At 38.6% G+C, this 21,793-nt stretch overlaps 1 protein-coding gene across 1 annotated transcript in view; it reads right to left on the bottom strand.

Moving 5' to 3' along the window:
- PREX2 (phosphatidylinositol-3,4,5-trisphosphate dependent Rac exchange factor 2) overlaps positions 1–21,793 on the bottom strand; it is a 288,786-nt gene that overhangs the window by 157,814 nt on the left and 109,179 nt on the right. The window contains exons 9-14 of the mRNA XM_059994740.1: positions 21,508–21,657; positions 18,446–18,590; positions 14,182–14,282; positions 7,145–7,248; positions 6,388–6,437; positions 3,751–3,826 (exon numbers count right to left, since the gene is read on the bottom strand). Coding sequence (XP_059850723.1) covers positions 3,751–3,826; positions 6,388–6,437; positions 7,145–7,248; positions 14,182–14,282; positions 18,446–18,590; positions 21,508–21,657 — 626 coding nt within the window. The remainder of the gene's footprint in view (positions 1–3,750; positions 3,827–6,387; positions 6,438–7,144; positions 7,249–14,181; positions 14,283–18,445; positions 18,591–21,507; positions 21,658–21,793) is intronic.

Here is a 21,793-nt window from a genome sequence, read left to right as displayed (position 1 = left end):
TAACTAAAATGTATTGCTATCACAAATGATCCCTTTCTCTTATTTCTTTGATCTTATATCGCAATTATGTATCAAGGAAATATCCTACATATTGAAAACTCACTAAATAAAACTTGCTAAGTAAAAATTATTATGCGTGATCTCAGCTATCACCTCCCTTCCACAAAATGGCCTTGCTCTTTAAGTACCCCCAAAGAAACCTACTAATCTATGGTGACTCGTAAGACCCTAAGAGTGTGTTGTTCAGTGAAGTCAGCAAATGCAAGCTTCTCTTTCTCTATCTTGCCAAAAAAAAAAATCAGCTCATATAACTGATCCCCAAAAGAAAGCCCAATGCAAACTTCTGTTATGATTTTTATCTAGAAAACATCTATTTTATTCATTTAAGTATGAATTCATATACAGTCTGCCCTCTGTCACCACGGGTTCAGCATCTGAAGATTCAACCAACCACGGATCAAAATTATTCAGAGAAAAAAAATCCAGAAAGTTCCAAAAAGCAAAGCTTGAATTGCAGGACCAGACACTGTTTACATAGCATTTACATTACATCAGGTATTATAAGTAATCTTGAGATTACTTAAAGTACATGGGAGGTTATTTGCAAATACTACTCTATTTTATGTAAGGGACTTGAGTATCTGTGGATTTTGGTATCTTCAGGGGTCCTGGAACCAATCCCTCGTAGATCCCAAGAGGGCCGACTGCATGTGAATATATATGTGTATATGTATGTATGTGTGTCTATATGTCATTACAGTTGTATGTTTTACAGTTTAAGAAGTGCTTTCTTACATATTATCTCATTTTTCCTAGTCCTATGTTTTAGCTCTTAGGTACAATACTCTACCAAATCCATCCCCTCTTCTCTCTGGCTTCTATTTCATTTCTATCTCAACACCCTAACCCAGTGTTTCTTCATTTCACTTCTAAATTGCCATAATTTTTTCCTGTACTTTCTCTAACTTATTGCCTTTATAGAATTAAACTTCCTTACACAGGAATATCATGTTCCAAAACTTTACACTGACTCTCTTTTTTAATGATCGTAAAATATCAAAATTTTCTGTTGGGCTTCCCAGGCCTCCCATAATCCTAACTTCATTCTACCCCTCCAGCCTCATTTTCCAAAGGTGGGGTCACCTTCACTCTTGTCAAGCTGACCCCCCCAATTGTTACCCTTCACACATTTAAATTCTACCTATCTGTCTATCCAGGACCAAAACAAGTGCCGCCTCATGCTGTGACAACTCCACCCCTCACTAATCCTGTTAACTAACAAGACATGTATAATCTGTATCTTTGGACAACGCATCTGTACCCTTTTCAAAATATAGCTGTTACGTAACTTTTATGAATTCACTCAAAAGATTTTTTTTTCTGCCACAAAGTGTGCCAAGTGCTACAGAGAGTAAAGCACTCAAACAAAAAAATACTTCCCTGTCCTCCAGCAATTCAAATCTGGTGAAGAACTTAGTCACTTAAAATATGGTATATAATAAGTACCATCATCCAAAAGCTATCAGATCTAGGCTATACTCCAAACAACACATGGACTATCACATTGGAGTCAGTTCTCTATTTGGTCCCCTTAAGCTCTCCAAGTCAACTCAGTGTCCCGGTCAATGCTAGAAATTAAGTTTTATTATCAGTTGAGAGCCTTGGTGGAAAGAGACCCTTACTTTTAAAATATCTCTTTTTCATCTTAGATTAAGAACTGTAACTTATCCTTCTCTTATCATACCATTACCATGTCTTGCTTTTCACAGCCAGCCCATATTGTCCTAATCTGAAGCTAGAGTTAATCAGGTCTGATACGTACATTTGGATACGTTTTACACCATCAGACTCATAAAGCTTAAGTGACAGAGAAGAGCTGACATATACAGCTAGTCCAGTAAGCAGAAAACAGCTGTGAAAATAAAATCTAGAGAGATTAAGTGACTCAATCGTTTGCAGAACTGCTTATCAGCAGAACTGTCATCAGACACCAGATTACCTGAATCCCAGTCCATTTCAATCTCTATTATGTACAATTTCTACAGACGTTGTCATAACAGACCACTAAGAAAACCTGAAGAAAAAAAGAATTGCAACTTGGTCCGTTTTTTGAGCAACTTATTTTAGTCTTCTAATATTCACACTTGGAAAGTATACGTGCCAAAGAGGAAAAAAAAAAAAAAAAAAAGGTGATAACTGACTTCCTGAGTCAGAACTTTAAATATTTATTCCACATCAGCTTTTGCTTCAAAGAAACTTTCTTCGGTTTTCTCATATAATCAACATATAGTACAAGAATTCATGTGAATTCTGTTAACAGCTTAATTTCTAGGTGAAATTCCAACTCTGTTACCAAATATAGAACCAATCCCAATGACACACACTGACCATAGTGTTATAAAAGGCTCTCACACTAGTCAAGCCCCTGGACATAGGAATTTGGGTTTTATCGAAAAAAAACTGTTTGGTTTAATCTAAGATCTTAATTTCTAGATAAAATAAATCTAAGTGCCATAAAATGCAAAAATAGGGGGTCTTGGATAGTGTAGAAGTTAATATGAAAAATAAAAATCTCAAAATGTGTGTGCACAGATGAATCAAATGGGAATTAAACGTTAATATTTGAAACAAAAAATAAACATTTCTATGACTGAGCATCAAACGTTATTATCCACTTGCAACAAAGGAGGTAGGCTAATTTCTTCAATAACAGAAAAGTAAATTGACTCAAATATCCAAATGTAATGACAACATTTCAACCAAGCAATATCCCCTTTCTCAAAATAGTAAGTTCTGTCAAAGTGGATATCAGTTTTCTTAGCCTTTTCTTTAATCCCTGGAAAACATTTGACTATTTATTACTTGATCTAGCACAATAAAACATTTAAATAAATTTATATTTGAATATCTATTATGATGGGCTAGATGCCTTGAGTTGCATATAACATTTTCTCAATACCAGCTATCAGTTCCCACATTCTAAGAAGCAGAACAACAATCACAACAAATTTTATACTTTCCTATTTACAGTGTATGCAGATGGATACTGTATTTTTTTGGGGGGGGGAGGGGAGTGAAGCTTGAGAGTGGGCCAGTGGGGAGGGGTAAATATTTTGTGATGCTGTCTACCTATGGGCTTATAAAGTTTACAGCTGCATTAGGAGGACAAGCGTTACCATTAGCATGAAAAGTAGGGCAGATCTCAGTTGCAAAAGCTTCTAGCCATACACATAGGGCAATACGTAAATGATACATCTTATTGCATTCACCCATTCACCCTCCCCTGTTCACACTAATTGGAAATTTCAATCCATTTCAGAGAAGTAAAGCTCATATTATCAAAACACAATTATTATCTAACAGAGAAGAAGGCACAGGGAGATTAGAATAACCTGCTAGGACTAAAAACCAGATACCTTAAAACAAATCAGTGAACAAAACATACAAATAATTTTAGTACATGCACATTTATTTAAATTATACTTCGTTTCTTGACGGATCTCAGATGATATTTTTGAATCCAGAAACACCTTCCTCTTGAAAGACAATATTGCATAAAAATCAAGTCTGGGACTCTGAAGTCAGATGATCCAGGTTCAAATCCTAACTCTGCTTCATTTTAGCTGTATGAACTTGGTCAAGTTATTTCACTGTCTCATTGGCAAGTGGGAGTTTTAAAAAGTACCTAAATCACTTCAAAGTCTAAAGCAGCAGTGAATGTAACTCAGTCACTTCTATTTGTCTATTTACCTGTGCAATTAACCAGTCTATCAGCTTGTTGGCCATAACCACAGATTTGTAGGTTCTTAAGTGGTAATCTTTATCTCTATAAAGGAAAGAGAAAGAAAAAACATTAAGCAAGAGGACAAGTAAGCACAAGGAACCGTTTCATTTCGTATCACTGGGCAACAGAAGAGTTTACTCAATGTAATTTGAATTGACTGTCCCACTTATGTGTAAATAAGACAGCTTTACAAGGTGTACACACCTGAAAACTCCCTTCACCAGCTCACACCAGAAGAAGAAACCCACAAGGATACCAAAACAGCACATTTCTTCTTTCACATTTTCCTATATCCAAACTGATTGTTAATGCTATGGTACCTGGTAATAACTTGGCTAGAAATACAGTAGCTCATTAGTAAAAGAAGAATAAAATAGATTTCCCTCCCTTTAAATCAAGATAGAGTCTACGAAAAATCTCCTCAAAGTACGGGAAATAAAGCAACCCCTTGTATTTCTGCTCCTGAGTTCTCCAGGAAGGCAGGATTTGCCCCAGAGGATTATTCGTTAGGCTCAGCTGTAGTGGGAGACCTGAGGCCTGTCTTGAGGGAAACACACTGAGAACCTCGTTATTCATTTTGTCTGATCAGAGCACGGACTCAGCCACGCTGCATCCCCAGGCAGCCCTGGGAATCCTGGCTCTCCACAGCAGACTCTCCTTTCTGCAGACTTCCCAGTTCTGAGAAACGTTTCAAAGTCTAGTTAGATACCAACAAAGTGCTCATGATCAGAATAAGGCCCCAAGGGTGGAAACCTGTAATTCATTTACTTTGCGGGCCTGGATCAAAATGGAATGAGAAAACGACAGTCTTTTCAACATGTCAAAAAAATCCAAACTGTAATCCACTTGGCGTGACAAATAATTACTGGCTATATTCATGGTTCTTGAGCTTCTGTCAGTAGTTTACAATTAATATTGACATCATTTCATCCATTTTCATAAAAAGCTCCCTGAAACATGAATGAAATTTCTGAGAGTTCAACAGCGAATGAACTAGTTAGCCAGTAATCAAGAGCAGATTTTTAAAAATCTTTTTAAGTCTACCTCCCTCCTTCTGATACCTCATCACCCATTTCATCTTGGTTTCCATGTGTCAATAAGAAGGACCGGGTAGTCTTTTATAGACTACACGTGGGTCTGTGGATTCTTCACCCAAGTCATTTTTCTTTTCATAAGCTGAGTTCACACATGACTATCGTACATTCCATCTGTTTTATGGGTTTTTTCCTCGTAAATTTACCTTGCACAATTCATAAACCATCGTCATTTCTAGCCAAAGAACAATTCCTTCTTATCAGCTCTTTCAGAATGTAACTTTCTTGATAAGAAATCCCACATGGCTAAAATAGATTTTCAGAACACATTTTCTCACATGTGAAACCTACATATACATACACATGTGGCCTGAAAAAATTATCCAGTATCGTCTTCTATCAGTTTAGCAGAAAAAAACCTTAAGTATCGAACCATCTTTTAGCATTACATTATCCAACATATTCACAGAGTGCCTGTGCCAGGAATATAGCAGAGAATCAACAAATGTTGGTTCCTTTCCCCTCTTTTTACTTTGTGAAGCCTGCTTGTGAAAGTGGACAGGGCATTTTCAGGAGTAATAGGTAAAATTCTGTCTTCTCCTTCGGGACCTGCAGTGTGGGCATTCCAACGCTGACCAGCAACTTTTGGAATCTTTTTTTTTTAAGCTCTGCGTTTCCTTGGAATTGGAAAGCAGAGTGAAAAACAGAAACACTGTCCATCAAACGTTTGGATTCTACAGACACGACTGAAAAGCCTCTATATTCATTTTAGAAATAGTATGTTCATTTTTCTGTTCCAAAAAGTATGTTTTAGTCAATAAACTCCAAATGACATCTGGCCATCTGAAATTAGTTTTACATTACATTACATCCTACTACTTAGTGTATACCAGTGCATATTACAAAAGTACTGATGATCTCTGTTAGTAATCATAACACAGAACTCAAAGTTTTCTGCTGTTTTTCTAAAGAGATAAACTGAAAATGAATCCTGATGTCTCTTTAAAAAACAAAAAGGCATCTCTTCAGAAGTTAAAACATGGTACAGAAAAAAAATGAGAAAATTATAATTATTAACTCCAAGTCAATTCTTAATTTTCAAGTGCAAAATTTTTTCTTTGGATAAAAGATGATTAAAAAAATATTGTGAAATAAAATACATATCCAAGATTTGATTACACAGTCTAATGAAAAAAATTACTATACAAATAACCATAATGGTAAATATTTATAGTAAACAGTATTTTGAAATCCTCTACCAACCAGCCAACTATTATTTATTAAATATTAACTGAAGGTGGATCATTTCAAAATCAAGCCTGTAATTTACTATGAATTAATGGCAAATAATTTTAGAAATCAGAATAAAAAGAGTAGAAGAAATGGTATAATTAGAGCCTCAGAAAATTCAGAAATACTTTCAGATAAATTGTGACTTAATCTTTAAAAGTAAAATTTTCACTTTGGGAAGAAAAACAAAATAAGTTAAGTTCCAGCTTAATAATATTTATCTAATATGCAATATAAATATTTCCATTTAACCTCCCAGAACTTAGAAACTAGACTCACCTTATCACTGGAGTAAATAGACTATGAAGACGGCAATATAATCGTACGCCCTATTGTAAAACAAAAATATGTCAAAAGCAAGTAAGATCACTCAAAGGACAAACCAATGAAATTTTGAATAAAACAGATTCACTGTCAACATGCTGAAATCATTACCCTATTATTCAAATGATATATTACATCATAAAAATAATATAACTTAAATCTTTAAAAACAGGATTAAATTGTGCTATGAATTTTTCATATACATATGACATATACATACACAGAGGACTTTTAAAACTATTTTCTTAAAATATAAAATTTTGAGATATAATGTAAACAGAATATAAATCTATGTAGTGGTCCATCATACTACTTGATCATTACATGTCAATATAAATTTTGTCAAGTGTACAAAGAAAACTGGTATTACATAAATTTTATGTATTTATCTTTTTGTTAAATTTATTCAAGTATCATGACCACTTGTTGCTACATGTGAAACAGTTTTCAACAGATATAATCTTCTGAGTTATGCAATTGCACTATTCCCTTTTAGAATTAGATAAACAGAATAAAAACAATAATCTAACATTCTAATTCTTAAAATAGCAAGACAAAAATCAAGAGGTTTGCTTACGTACGTCATGTAAAAATTTCCTATACCAGCAGAATTATTTTAAGTCTCTCTACAGGATTTTATCTTGCTGAAGATAAGAATATAACGACAACACGAATTCTTTTATTGATAAAAGGTTATGGGAGAGGTTGTTACCTTTGAAATCACATCCTGCATCTCATTTCTTGGATAAAAGGTTCCATCATCATAGCGAAATCGATATAACATCTGTTCTGGTTTGAATTGATGTTTATCCGTAACTAAGAACATAAGAACAGTATATTAAAATCCTGACAAACTAAAAACTGGCAGATAAAAAACATATTCCCAAATACTGAAACTTTTAGTTTTATCAAAAGCTTTCATTTTCCTAACATAGTAATGCTAATCCAGTATTTTGATGGTAAGATTCATGATAAGATTTTGTTACATAATATAGTTACAACTTCCATGTAATGACTGAAGAACTAAATTAAGGTTAGCCACATTTAGGTAGCATAGCGTATGCATTTGTGCGTGTGCGCAGTGATTTACACTTAAATAAATAGACGAGTTTGTGTTTTCTATTTCTTCACAATGCCACAAAGTCAAGCAAAAAGTGCCCTTCGAACAGCAGATACTCCAACTAGTGAGTTATAATTTGACTCTCAGCCCCAGAAGTGAATTTTAGCATTTATCTGTCTTATCCCACAGCGATCAGGCCAAGACCACACATATACCAATCTTGACCATTTATCCTGTGTTTAGATCTTCAGAGTAGATTAGATAAATTCAGTATGTAACTGATTCCAAAATTTTAACAGTTTTCTTACACTGACAAATGCTTTTGTTACACGTCACTTAATTTTTTTTTTCCTCAGTGGAAAATGAGAGTGGTCAACCTTCACTTCCATCCTTAAGATAAGACTTTCCATTCATAAAGACTCCTACTAAACTTTCTCTCAAGTTTCCTTTTATTCTAGGTAGTCTGATTAAAAAAAAAAAAACTGTTCTAGAAAGGAAAAACCTCAAATTAAATCTCAAGGAGTTTACATTTAAATGTTTTATTTACAGGGAATGAAAAATTTGCAGAAGAGATAATTTGTTGCAATGGGCTCTATTTTCATGATTACATAGAAGACTTTGACCTTTACTTTTTGCTAAAAATGTTGAAGGGGGAGAAAAATCTGTCAGAATTCTCATGAACTACATTGGTGAATCCAGAAGAAAGCCAAGAGACTTGTAACACACACACACACACACACATACACATACACACACACACACACACACACACACACATATGCAAAGTTTCAGCAATTTCACCCTCATCTATCCAAACCAAATGCATGGCTTGCAGCCATAAAACTGAGACAGGCTTGCTGCCAAAAAGGGACAGACAACACAACTTTTGGCATCTTTTTTCCAGATTAAGCCAAAAAGAAAGAAAAGCATATGTGAAAGAAAAATAAAATCGGAAGAAATATTTTGAAATCCTATGGCATGTTTCAAGACCAGTTATTTATTTCTCCTGTGCAATCTACCTATTCCCATTTTTATCCCTTAAGAGTCATTGAAATAAGTTATTATATTGATGTTCCAAAATTCAAGGAAATTTGGGCCCAAAGGTATCTTGCCACAATAAAACAAGTGGTGTTTCAACCTGTTCAAAATAGAATGCTTCACTGTAAGGTAAACTCTTGTGACTTTGCTAATGAATCTTGGGCTAATCTGCAACTCTACGCTGTTGCCTTGGAAAAACAGTGAATAGTTCTGCATACAAAGCCACTCCCCCAGCTTCTCGAGCACGGAAAATGGGTTTATTAGCTGATGAGAAAGGATGCTGAATGACATCTTTTAAACAACTCTGTGATGCTGGATATTACCAGGGATGTACTGGTAAATGATGAACAGCTTGCTCTCTAGTGTTGTGGAAGAAGGAGCACTGATGTGTAACATTCGCCAGTTCCCACGGTATCAAATACTCCCACGCTGGCCAATTTCCAGCTACCAAAATAAAGTCACTGAACACAGAATGAGATGTGCAGTGACACATTATTATTTAGTATTTCCACCATACAAAAATAATAGACATAAGTAACACCACGACCACAGATAACAATAAAATGTAGTAAAATAATTAGGAAGTGATGAGTTCTAAGGGTATAGTACCTTTGTTTATAATATAATTTAGGTACTTATATGTTTATATAATTTAATTTTAATAATAGCTGTGCTTAACTACAAGCTTGCAATTTATTTAAACAGTTAATCACCAGCTCTCTACAGCTTTGACCAGCCAACTTCAGCACACCACTGGCTATAATGAATGAGCTCTCTGAATTCCCACACAAGCATTTATAATGTAAATAATAAAGCCAGACAAGAAGAACATTATCAACATATCACAGAGAAAACATATGCTGCCTCAACCCAAGAATTCCCAGTACAGCAAGGCTTTGCCTCTGATGAAGTTCTCAACGATATTTGCAATGTGAATAATAGCATTAACAGTCAACTTTTTTTTTTTTTTTTTGCTGGCTCTTTATAAAACAGATGGCTCATTCAACTTTATTTTAGGAATTCTATTTTCACTAAAATGCAGCTGGAACCACATACTAATGAAACTAGCCTGCTTGGCCCATATTTCTTCATTCTAATAAAATTATTAACGTGAAATTGCATAATATGTTCTCTTATCCTAGGCTTGGGAGAATCTCTATTAGTTAACTTTGGACACTAAAAAAAAAAGGTTACTTCCAGCAACAAAAGTTCTGTATACCAGATCGGACATTACAACTGATCAGATCCTGGTAACAGTAACAGCACAGGCCACTGAAATCAAACTGTGACCAACAGGACTTTTAATACAGGGTACTCAGTGCTAAATTTCTCAGAAAAAGAGTTAAGCAGGTTATAAATATCATTGTTCAAAAAGATTTCAATTCTTTTAAGTTAAATAATAAAGTGTCCTTGAATTTGAAATTTCAGAATAAATTTTAATACAGAATTTACTACTTTCTTTTCAAAATTGTATTACTGGAAAAGGTGGTGTCTGAGGAAGGGGAGGAAAGTTGATTAGGACTGAAATTCTGATATCCGTTCCAAAAAAAAAATCTTATGCTGTTGATTTTTTCTCTTTTAAGAGGAGGCAATTAAAATATTTTGAGACATATGTTAACAAAATAAGTAAGGGTGGTTCTCTCTGTGATTCCTTCCAGATCTTTCAGCAGTCCTGAACTGAAAAGGTCAGACTCTAGAGTACTATGTTCATGAAGAGATTGAATAAATATTATTCCAACTCCACTTTGTACTAACTTAAAATTGACTTGAATGTGTCTGCCTAGCTACGCATGCCTTCAGCGAAAGTAACAACAGTTTTGTTACTGTAAAGTAAGTAAAATTCCACCCATGATAGTTGTCTTCAATTTTCAGAACCTAATTCATTAAGTAAACGAGCAACTCTTCCTCATACAATTGCTGGATCACCTGTGTTGAAAGATGAAAGTAAGAGTGGATGGGTGACTTGAAAATAATCTTACAGCTCCTCTGAAAGGATAACCTCTCCTTGCGCCTTGACCTTTCCAGCTTTGGGAATAAAGCTTCTCTAATATCCTGTTATCTGTTACAAGGTACCTCATAGTCAAAAAGGAAAATACTGTGACAAACTTAGCATAGCTCTTTCTAGAATATAGTTAAGTAATCCCATAGAAGTACAAAAACTTACATATCCATAATTTTTTAAACAATTTAATAGCAGTATCTATTGTTGACAGATAGCTTTAAACCATTTTTTTCTGTTATTTATAATTCATAAAAGATTAAAGTGACTCAAATTAACAACACAAGTCACAATAACCTCAACTGAAAACAGAAATGTTAAAAGTGATTTTGTGACTATTATGTGCTGATATCATCGTAAAACATTAACAAATAAATATAATGATTACTCTGTCTTTCATATGATTTCATAGATCTTATATTGACCCAGGAGCTAAGCCTCAGGGGCAGAAATTGGGTATTTTTTTACCAAATTGGTTTAGCTTTTGTTTTTCCTGCATATGCATGTACAGGACATTTCTAGGAGCCTCATGCAGCCAAGGGTGACCACATATCTGAGTTGTGCCCACGGACATGTGCACAAAAGTGATGCACAATGGGAAGGGTACAAACCCATTTAAAACAAACAAGAAACTCCACCCTTCCTTCAAGGCGACCTTTAGGAGCACTGTATTGAAGATGGAAGAGCTTCTGTCGGGCACCAAAAACCCTGCATGGAGCAGGGTGCCACCACGTCATCCTCCACCACTGACTGAACTGTATATGAGCGACAAATTAGCTTCTATAATGTAAGCCACTGTATTGGGGAGGTTTACTTGTTACAGCAGCTAGTGTTAACCAATACAGTTTTCCTTCTCAATAGTCCTTGCAAAACATTAGTCCTCCCATCCTAGTAGATTTCTGTCTTGTCTGAAAGGAAATATTGCAGCAGCTGGATTTCTTGATGGACAAGCTAAAAAGATAGGCTTAAAACGATTAGACCGTAAGAAAAAAAAAGGTCAAGGGTTCATATTTACATACCTTCATGTACCTGGCATAATATCTTACATGTAGAATGAAGGAAAGAATCAGTAAGGAAAGGAGTAAATAAAAGGTATCCATAAACAGATTTTCCCTTCCTTGCTCTATTGGTAATACACAGGCCCTGGAAGTACACAGTCTGAATGGGAAAAGAATAATCACTTCTGAAGGTCAATGATTGTATACAAAACCTCTTTACATGCCACCTACTTCAGCTTTAATAGATTGCAGGATAAAACAAGTACAGTCCATTCCTGTCCCAAATATATACTTGGTCATGGGGTTAGAAGAAGGGAAAGAGGAGCATAAAGAGGAAAGCCATCTAACTCAACATCTTTCCATTTTTACTTATAAGATACTGGATGACGCTTCTTAGCATACTAGATGCTAAACGGTGTTTTAATGGCATTAATGAACCAAGTACAAAATCAAATACAATTTATCAACATTATCTGCTCAAAATATATTTATTCACTCACTCAGCAAATAATTTATTAAGCACCTATATGTGCTGGGCATTCTAGGTGTTTGTTGTATATTAACACACAAGGCTCCTGTTCTCACGGTGCTTATATTTTGACTGCAGTCTAGAGTAGGGATGGGAGATAAAGAGAGAAATATTAAACAAAGAAACAAAACAACATGATAATTTCAGAGAGTGATAAGTAGTACATGAAGAAAATTTCAAAAATTTAAGAAGTAGTTTATTGGAATAACGGGACTGGGTAGGATTCTAAAAGGCAGAGTGTCATGGAAGATGAGTCATAATACAGAGACTTTTGTCGTTTCATTCACTGCTCAAGATGCTGGTGTCTCCAGCACCTAGAAAGGTCACTGGCATATACTAGAAATTAATAAGCAATTGTTGATTGAGAACAGCAAGAGCAAAGATCCTAAATGGGGAGTCATCTTGGAGTGTTCAAAGAAGAGAAAGAAGGTCAGGGTGGCCCCAGTGTAACGAGTTGGGTACAGCACTATGTGATAACTCAGAGAGGAAGTCAGGGGCCCTATCATGTAGGGCGTTGTGGGCCATGGTAAGAGATTTAGGTTAAGATGTCTGGACTTTTCTTTAAGTTTAATGAGAAGCTAGTAGATGCCTGTAAGCAGGAGAGTGCCTGAATCTTATATACGTCTTAAAAGGTCTCTTCAGCCATTACCTGGAGAGTGTTCTATGGGGATGGAGGACAAATGTGGAAGCAAGGACAGAGAAGGTGGTGACTGGGAAGAAGGTGGAGATCCTGGAAGGGAGAGCGGTGGTCTAACCAGAGACCTGTTTGCTGGTAGGGCTTACAGGGCTTGATGGCATGAAGGAGAAAAAGGAATGCCAGGGGATTCCTATCTGGGTAGATGGTGGTACATTATATTGGCAGTGTCTACTGTGGTGGGGAAAAATTTGGAGGATTTAGTTTTTCACCTCACTCTAATTTAGAAAAAAAAAAAGAACATCAAAACACCACAGCCAAATACCCGTATTTATTCATAGTTCCCTGCCTTTTTCTCCTCTCCCACATTTTGCATTAGAAATTCTTCAAGCTTTTATTCTTAGTCCCATGATCATTGCTTTCTTGTTTTTTGTTTGTTTGTAGTCTCTTATCGATGTGCTAAGAACTTCATGCTCTCTTGAAATGATTCCCAAATCTGACCCTCATGCTCTCTCTACCCCAAGTGTTACACCCACACATTCTCAACCTCTTGCTGAACGCTCCCCTGCAGATGTTTCATACCCAATCCACGGCAAACCCTTCACCTTCCCCCCGATGCTCGTCCTCTTGAATTAGCTATGTCTGTCATCCAGACAAAAAGCTCAGAATAATCTGATCTCACCCCTCACTCTTCACCTCCTAAGTCCAAACAGACATCAAATATGCTGTCTCAGCTTCTCCAGAATTTCTTGAACGGGTCCCTCTCATCATGCCATGGACACGGCCCTGGTCCTTTCCCTCCTGGGGAAGGAAGGGTCCCCATGGGCAGGGATCTCTGTAATCTCTAACTCTCCACTCATCTGTTATCTCCAGAATCAAGATCTGGTCACTCCTCTGTCTCCAGATGCCCATCACCTGCTCATGTCCCTCAGAAGGAGCCCCACATACACAGCCAGCAAGTTAAAATCTGCTGGGATCAGGTGTTCGCCTACCTTTCTCACCACACCCCTCGTCCCAGCATACTCATCCGTGAAGGATACGGTCCTGCCACGTGAGACTCTGACTTAGTTCTGAAGAGGCCACCGTGAACCTTCCCACTCCTGTGTCTGAGTGTTACTACTTCCTCAGGGTGGAATGTCCTTCTGTCTTCTGTCCTTGTCAGAGTTCCATTCATTCTACAATGCCCAGCACTAAGGCCAATTCCCTCACAAAGCATCCCAAATACTCTAGTTAGAACTCGTCGTTCCTTCCTCTTCAGTCCCACGTCACTTGCCTGGAATTCTGTGTTGGAATTGTCTGTTTCAAGTTAAATATATCACCATAAACCCATACTCCCTGAAACAATATTCTGTATAGATGAGGCACTCAAAGATGTTGGAAAAAACATAAGCATCCTACAATGTGGAGAAGTTTTATAAACTAAACTGATCGATGCAATGAAGATACACGTAATTTGTGGATAAATAAACAGGCGATTAATAAAATAATTACCATGATGGATGATTCCGTTTTCTAACAATGCTTGTCCCAAGTGAACACCTTCCTCGGGCCTGTGAATCTCTCCGATTTCCAACAGCCATGACACAAATTCACTGCAACAGAAATCCAATGAAGGTAAATCATTAATTTTTTCCCCCAGGAAGTCTATCCTTACCATGCATTTATCAAGCAGCTATGAAAGAGTCTCAAAATATAAAGGAATGCTGGCAGCGCATTTCACATACATGGTTTTCACATATGCAAGGCCCACAGATATAAATTGGACTCTATTCTAGAAAACTCATGTCCATACATTCAGACTTACCTAAGCTATACTTAATAACTATTCAGCTTATTGAGACCTTTAGTAAACACAAAGGGAAAATTCTAAAGTAGCTTTAACTATAGGTTATTACGCACATAAAAGCAAATTTGGGACGAAAGAGAAAACAACAGATCCTAAAGACAGCTAAACGACAGAACTAGATAGAGTAATGATGACTTCATGTAAGACATAAACTGTCTAAAAGTAGCTTTCCAGGCACAAAGAACCAGTGGGTTTGAAACTCCAAAAGGGCAGACAAAATTAAACTGCATGCCCTGTATGGTAGACAGACTTCTAAAGATGTTCTCCCACCCCCCTATCAGGAATCCTACCCCTTGGTTTGTCAATGAAATTCCAATCTAGGTAGCCCTGTGAATGGACTGGCATATGTAATTAAAATCCCAAGTCAGTTGTCCTTAAAATATGGAAATTATCCACGAGGGCCTGACCTGATCAGTTGAGCCCTTTGAAGCAGCGTTTTCTCAGGCTGGTGGCACAAGAGGAAGTGAGAACAAGTAAAAGCACAGGAAAGGTTCAATGTGCCACTGCTGGCTTTGCAGCAAGAGGTGGGTCATAGACCGAGGAATACAGACAACCTCGAACGGAGAGCAGCCCTGGCCAATGGCCAGCATGGAGACGGGGCCTCACGCTTACAACTACAAACGATTAAGTTCTGCCAACAACCCGAATGTGCTGGAAAGTGGATTCTTCCTCAAACGCTCAAGATAAAAGCCCAGTCCCTGCTCTGCCAACACCATGATTTTGCCCTTGTGAGACCCTTAGCACGGAACCTGGTCTAACTCACCTGGACTTCTGACCTACAGAAATACAGGCTAATACATGGGCATTGTTTTTAAGTCACTAAATATATGGTAATTTGTTTTGCAGCAATAGAAAACTGATACACACCAAAAGACACAGAAAAGTCTGACTACCTTGTTTTCAAATTTTAAAATTACTTGGTAAATTCATTGTTATATCTAAACTGTCATCCATAAGGAATACTCCAACACGAAACCAACCGTCAGAACTGTCTATCGCACACATCTGGTGTGGCTGAGAAAGGCCACTGAGGACCGCAGCTCACATCTTTCAGCATTTCGGGAGAGGACGGGGGGCCCCAGCATCTCAGATAAGAGAGGTGATGTTTTGTAGCACTTAGGAGAGCTTCAGCTCAGTACTGATTTTTTTTTATGGCCATGTGGTATCATTAGGAGAACACTAAATACAGAGACTTATTACAATAAAATATTTACTCATGCTCATATTTAAAAAGCTAACATTCGAACTCTTACATTAACTAATGAATATATTTTAGAATGGTTTTATTTTTCGCACAGAGGCCAGAGGAGCAAAGCTATGGAAAGTGTCAGGAAATTACTTTTCCATTTATTTCAAAACTAAAAGCAACACATATGGTAAAGCCAAATAACGAAGGGATACAGAAATTCAAAACTGGACGTCTAGTCTACAATGCACATTTTAAGGCAGAAGAAGCTGTTAAAGTTCTTTATATGCTTCTATTAAATAAGAACGATCCAAAAGAAAGAAAATAAAAGTAAAGTAGAATATAGTATAGCGGTTAAGATCACGAACTTTGCAGTAAAACCACCTGGATTCAAATCCTGTTTCTGTCTCTACCAGCTGCGTGATGTTGGGTTAGTAAATCTAGCTCTCTAAGCCTCAGGTTTTTTCCTCAATGACATAGAATTAATAAGACTATCAACCCCATAGTGCTGTCCTGGAGTTAAACATAATAGTGTGGGTAAAGGGTTAATAAAACCCCTTCTTCAATAAGGACAAATCTGACCCTGGGTTAGCTTTCTAGCTCCGCTTCCCTAGAAACCTGATGAAGGTCGGGTGTCAGCTGTGTAACCAGGCAGCACTGCTTGTGGTAAAAATGGCTTCTGATGGCTCAACTCCATACTTATAAATATATGGTGAGAAGCCATAGCCTGGTATGACTCTCTTGTAAGTGGGCACGTGATCTGGGGACCCTGGAAGTTATGCCCGTGAAGTTGTTACGAGAAAGAGCGTCTTCTTTGCAACATGGGACTTAGAAACCAAGAGGGGCTCACAAGCTGCTCTTTCCTTTGCACAAGAACCTTCACTTGGGGCACAGCCAACACAAGCAACTCTAGCTTGCTGGCAGCTGTGTGTCCTGCTGGGAGCACCACCCCACTGAAGAAGAGGCCCCCTGCTGCCCTGAAAGCACTGGGTTTCCTGGCCTGTATTCTAACGGGGTTGGGATTGGTGTGGCCTATGGTGAGCTTGTGTGCCTGCATAACTAATTAAGAAGACATGCTAAAATATAATGAACATGAACACTGCTGCGGAGTAAATCCTAAGAGTCAGCACAGGGAAAAAAATGGTTTTCTATTTCTTTAACTTTGTATCTAAATGAGATAATGGATGTTCACTAAAGTTACTGTGGTAAACCTTTCATGATGTATGTAAGTCAAATCATTATGCTGCACACCTTAAACTTATACAGTGCTGTATGTCAACTGTATCTCAATAAAACTGGAAGAAAAGAAAAAAAACAAGACATTCTGGTAGGTATTACAGGTAAGCACTACAATCATTTCCATTGTTAGAGAGGAAAGAGAAATTTAACTCTCCCCAGTCTCTCAACTAGTCAGTGGCAGGACCAGATTTGAGTGGGGACAGTCTGATTGTGAAGTCTGGGCTATGAACTACCTCTCCAGTCTACTTTTATAGCATTGACACTGGCATTTACTAGCTGTATGAACGTGGGCTAGTCACACTCCCTGATCACTAGTTTCTGAATCTTTAAAAACTATAAGGAGGGCTTCCCTGGTGGCGCAGTGGTTGAGAGTCCGCCTGCCGGTGCAGGGGACATGGGTTCGTGCCCGGGTCTGGGAGGATCCCGCATGCCGCGGAGCGGCTGGGCCCGTGAGCCATGGCCGCTGGGCCTGCGCGTCCGGAGCCTGTGCTCCGCAGCGGGAGAGGCCACAGCGGTGAGAGGCCCGCGTACCGCAAAAAAAAAAAAAAAAAAAAACTATAAGGTTTTTTGGGCTTCCCTGGTGGCGCAGTGGTTGAGAGTCCACCTGCCGATGCAGGCGACACGGGTTCGTGCCCCAGTCCGGAAAGATCCCACATGCCGCGGAGCGGCTGGGCCCGTGAGCCATGGCCGCTGAGCCTGCGCGTCCGGAGCCTGTGCTCCGCAACGGGAGAGGCCACAACAGTGAGAGGCCCACGTACCACAAAAAAATAAAAATTAAAAAAAATAAGGTTTTTAACTCCGAAGTATGTACTGGAGGATTGGAAGTAATTATCGGAAGAAGCCAGCACAAAGGCTGCCCTAAGCAGAGCTACCTGAAGGCATCCCCCCGGCCTGCTTAACCCACCAGGGACTCCCACTTGCAGCCGTGCAGTCGGCTACAGAAACCAAAGGACATACAATCAATCTGCTCTGGGCTGAACAACCAAGCGACCTCCTTGCCTGTTCCTGTGTGCCTGGCCCCTCGCGTGACCCACTTTTTCAGACTCTCCATCTATATCCTTTCATCCTTAGCCCAGCTGTCTAAATTCTGAATTAATCGGTAGTGTAGACTGTGTGCCCTTCAGTGTAACTGACTCTCAGGCCCTGTATTCATGTCCTTGCCGGACTCTGTCCCTACAGGCAAACCCGCCTGCCCTCCCGCCCCTGCCTGACCCCAGCCTCTGCTTCACCCCTGAAACACAGTATATCAGAAATTACTGAAGTCGTGGATGAATGGATGAATGCCTTAACTTTTCTGGTCAGGATTCCTGGCTCTATGTCTACTCCCTCATCCCACTATGGCCCAGGAAATGCTGATAGTAAAGAAAGATTCAAAAACACTTAGGAGAATATTTTTTAGAGAAAAATGAGTGACTAAAAGAAAGTTAACACACGAGATCATGAAAATATGAAAGAAATACATGCACCCGGACTACCAACCCTACCTTCCAAGAAAGCATTTAGGGAACGTAGTCAGTTTTCTTTTTCTGTCTTTGATCAGATTTCCTTGTTTGCACATCATTTTATAAAGTTTCTCACCCTGTTCAGAGATCATTACCCAGGTGTCTTGCTCCATTCCTAATTTTAAACCTATCGAAAATGAAACACAGGACAGGTAACTGAAAAAGTCTCTTCATACGTTCATGCCTTCATTAAACAAACATTCATTGTGTGTCTACCACGTGCTGGGGGCTGTGGATACAGAGCTCCTATGATAGGGCCCTGGTTGTCAAGAAGCTCATAGGGTACCAGGGAGACAGTCAGGGCAAGATGCCCGGGGCATCTGTGGGCAAACTGTGCCCCAGAGGCAAACAGTTTGGCCAGCGGAGGAAGAACAGCTGTATCTCAGACGCTACAGTTTGGCCAGCGGAGGAAGAACAGCTGTGTCTCAGACGCTACTGAACCCCTTCTGTAGGACTAGATCAGCGCAGCTGGACACAGGGGCCCTGGAGACAGCCTTAGAGGGAAAACTGTGCTACAGCAGAGACATATTCAGAGAACTTCGCCTCTATCTGAGAAACAATAGGAAAAGTTTCACAGAAGGGCTGTGTTTGAATGCACGGGTATGAACAGGATTTCCAGAGAGAGAAAGTATTCACGAGGGCCTCTGAGGGATGCAGCACGGAGCCCTGGGTTTCAGGTGACAGGACAGGAGGTGGATGGAGGGGTGAGCAGGGTCCATACTCAACTGCAGTCTCAGCGTATTTCACTCCTTCTCTACTGGGAGAACATCTACGTGTTTTAAACCGGAGGGAGGGGGAAAGCAGAGTCATGAAGGAAAGGAAGTTTTGTTGCTTTGGAAACAAAGCTCAGAGGACAGTGTAGGGGACAAACTGAAAGCGGGAGGGTTTAAAAAGAGGGAGACAATTAGGAGGGACCCGCCGAAGTTCAGGGAAGCGCAAGTCTCTGTAAACAATAGCAGGTTTGGAAGTTCAAGTGGAGTCCAAGGGGCAGCTGATTAAGTGGGCATGGAGCTCCAGAGAGACAACAAGGCTGGACATAAAGATTGAGAACCTGGCAGTGCAGAGTGGAAGTTAATCTGATGGGAAGAGACAACGCAGAGCAGGCAAGGAAGTTTAGAGGTGACCAGTGCCAAAGGGGAAATCCTGGGAACACTGACAATCAGCAAATGGGACTGATGAAGAACTGTGGCAGAGAAGAAGAAATTCTTGGATTATTTTTAGTCTTCTAGCTACTAAATTCCTTACTGAAATTTTATTCTTTACTATGGAGACGCCATTAACATTGGTCAGTAATACTGAATAAGAGTAGAGCCTGTTGGGGCTTCCCTGGTGGCACAGTGGTTGAGAGTCCGCCTGCCGATGCAGGGGACACGGGTTCGTGCCCCGGTCCAGGAAGATCCCACATGCCGCAGAGCGGCTGGGCCCGTGAGCCGTGGCCGCTGAGCCTGCGCGTCCAGAGCCTGTGCTCCGCAGTGGGAGAGGCCGCAACAGTGAGAGGCCCGTGTACCACAAAAAAAAAAAAGAATAGAGCCTGTTAACATAAGCAGAGTTATAGAATGTGCTTTCTTTCTTCCTTTTTTTTTTTTGGTCTTAAGGGTATTTATATGCATAGCCATTCTGGGAAGAGTTAAGGTTCAACTTGATGAAAAATTCAATTTACCTTCTAAATGATTTGTTATGCTATTTGAATTGACTGCTAGATTCAATAAAACTTAAAGAGCCAATTATGCATTCATGATCTCTGTTTTAAATTTTTCTGTCTGGTTCTTCATCTAAGATCAATCAAAGGAGTAAGTATTTTTAAATGTTTTGGAGATACTTATAAAAAGGTATGCTATGCATATTTTAATCAAGGTAGAAACTCTCTACACCCTTCATGGGGAAATACCTAAAGATGGAGGAAGCAACTCTTTGTGTTCCAAAATTTTGTCACCAATGAGATATTTTATATCTAGATCTCTGAGAAAAGGAATAAACACTGTCACGTCTCTCATCAATTATTTGGTAAAGAAAATAGTAGCTATACAAGCATTTCTATTTCCTAGCTGAATTACAGAAATACGAGTACTTGCAGGTAAACTTCATACAACTGAGTATCACCAGATCAAATACTGTTTGCAAACCTTGATAAAAACATGAAGTGAATTTGAGCTAGGCCTCCTTGTGTGAACAAGCTCCTTACTGAGTTACATTACATTCTGTGGCATTGTGACAATATTAAAAAGTGAATATTCATCCAAATTGCCTTATTTTATAATTAGAATACCAAAATATGTGGCCTAGGAATTTTCAGTGTACTGTTAAATATACAGGGAGCGATTGTTGCAGGCCCCACAGCACTGCATTATATTATTAAATCATGTTTCTTCAAGGAAAACTCTATAATGATGCTTCAGAAATGGCAAGAATAAAGTGCAAAGAAAACGGAACAAATTTTAAAGCGGGTGAAACTATTTGCTGTAAATTGAATGTCTGTGTGCCCCCAAATTCCATATGTTGAATCCTAATGCCCAATGTGATGGCATTAGGAGGTAGGGTCTTTGGGGATTAGCTCATGAGGGTGGAGTCCTCATGAATGGGATTAGTGCCCTTATTAAGGAGACCCCAGAGAGCTTTCATCCCTTCTGCTAGGTGAGGACACAGTGAGAAGATGGCCATCCATGAACCAGGAAACAGCCCTCACTGGATACTGAACTTTGGCCTTCCCAGCCTCCAGAACTGTGATAAATGAATTTCTGTTGTTTATAAGCCACCCAGTCTAGGGTAATCTGTTAACAGTAGCCTCAGTAGACTAAGACATTATTTAAAAGACACCACTAGCCACGATATAATTATTTTGCTAACTATATAAGGTTTTCTTTTACTTTATCTCAGTAACAACATTGGAAGTATTCAAAAAGTATTTTAGCCTGGCCTTACATCACATAGTTAATCTAAGTGAACATCAGACACCATCTACTTTCTCATAACTTTTGCCCATTTTCTGCTTTCTTGTTAAATTGGAACCTTCACAAAGTATAATAATGCCCAATTCATACACCCACCTTTCCGCCGTTCTCTTTCTTTCAAAATAGCTTCAAACCATTCATGTTTCTCTTCAGGTGTTTTTGCCATACACACAAACCATTTATTTTTGGCTGTGTTATGTATTTTCCACCCATTAACAACAATGTGTCCACTGCTGTGGAAGTCAGCTGAAAATTAATAGGTAAAGGTGAATGAACAGATATAACATATATTCGAGTAATGCACTCATTCAAAAAAGGTCCAAAACCATGGAATTCTTCAAAATACCTTTGCTTTATATATGTGTATTGAAGACCATACAAA

This window comes from Delphinus delphis, chromosome 17, assembly GCF_949987515.2.
Source record: "Delphinus delphis chromosome 17, mDelDel1.2, whole genome shotgun sequence".
Classification (NCBI taxonomy): Eukaryota; Metazoa; Chordata; class Mammalia; order Artiodactyla; family Delphinidae; genus Delphinus; species Delphinus delphis.
This window is presented reverse-complemented; position numbering and strand designations above follow the sequence as displayed.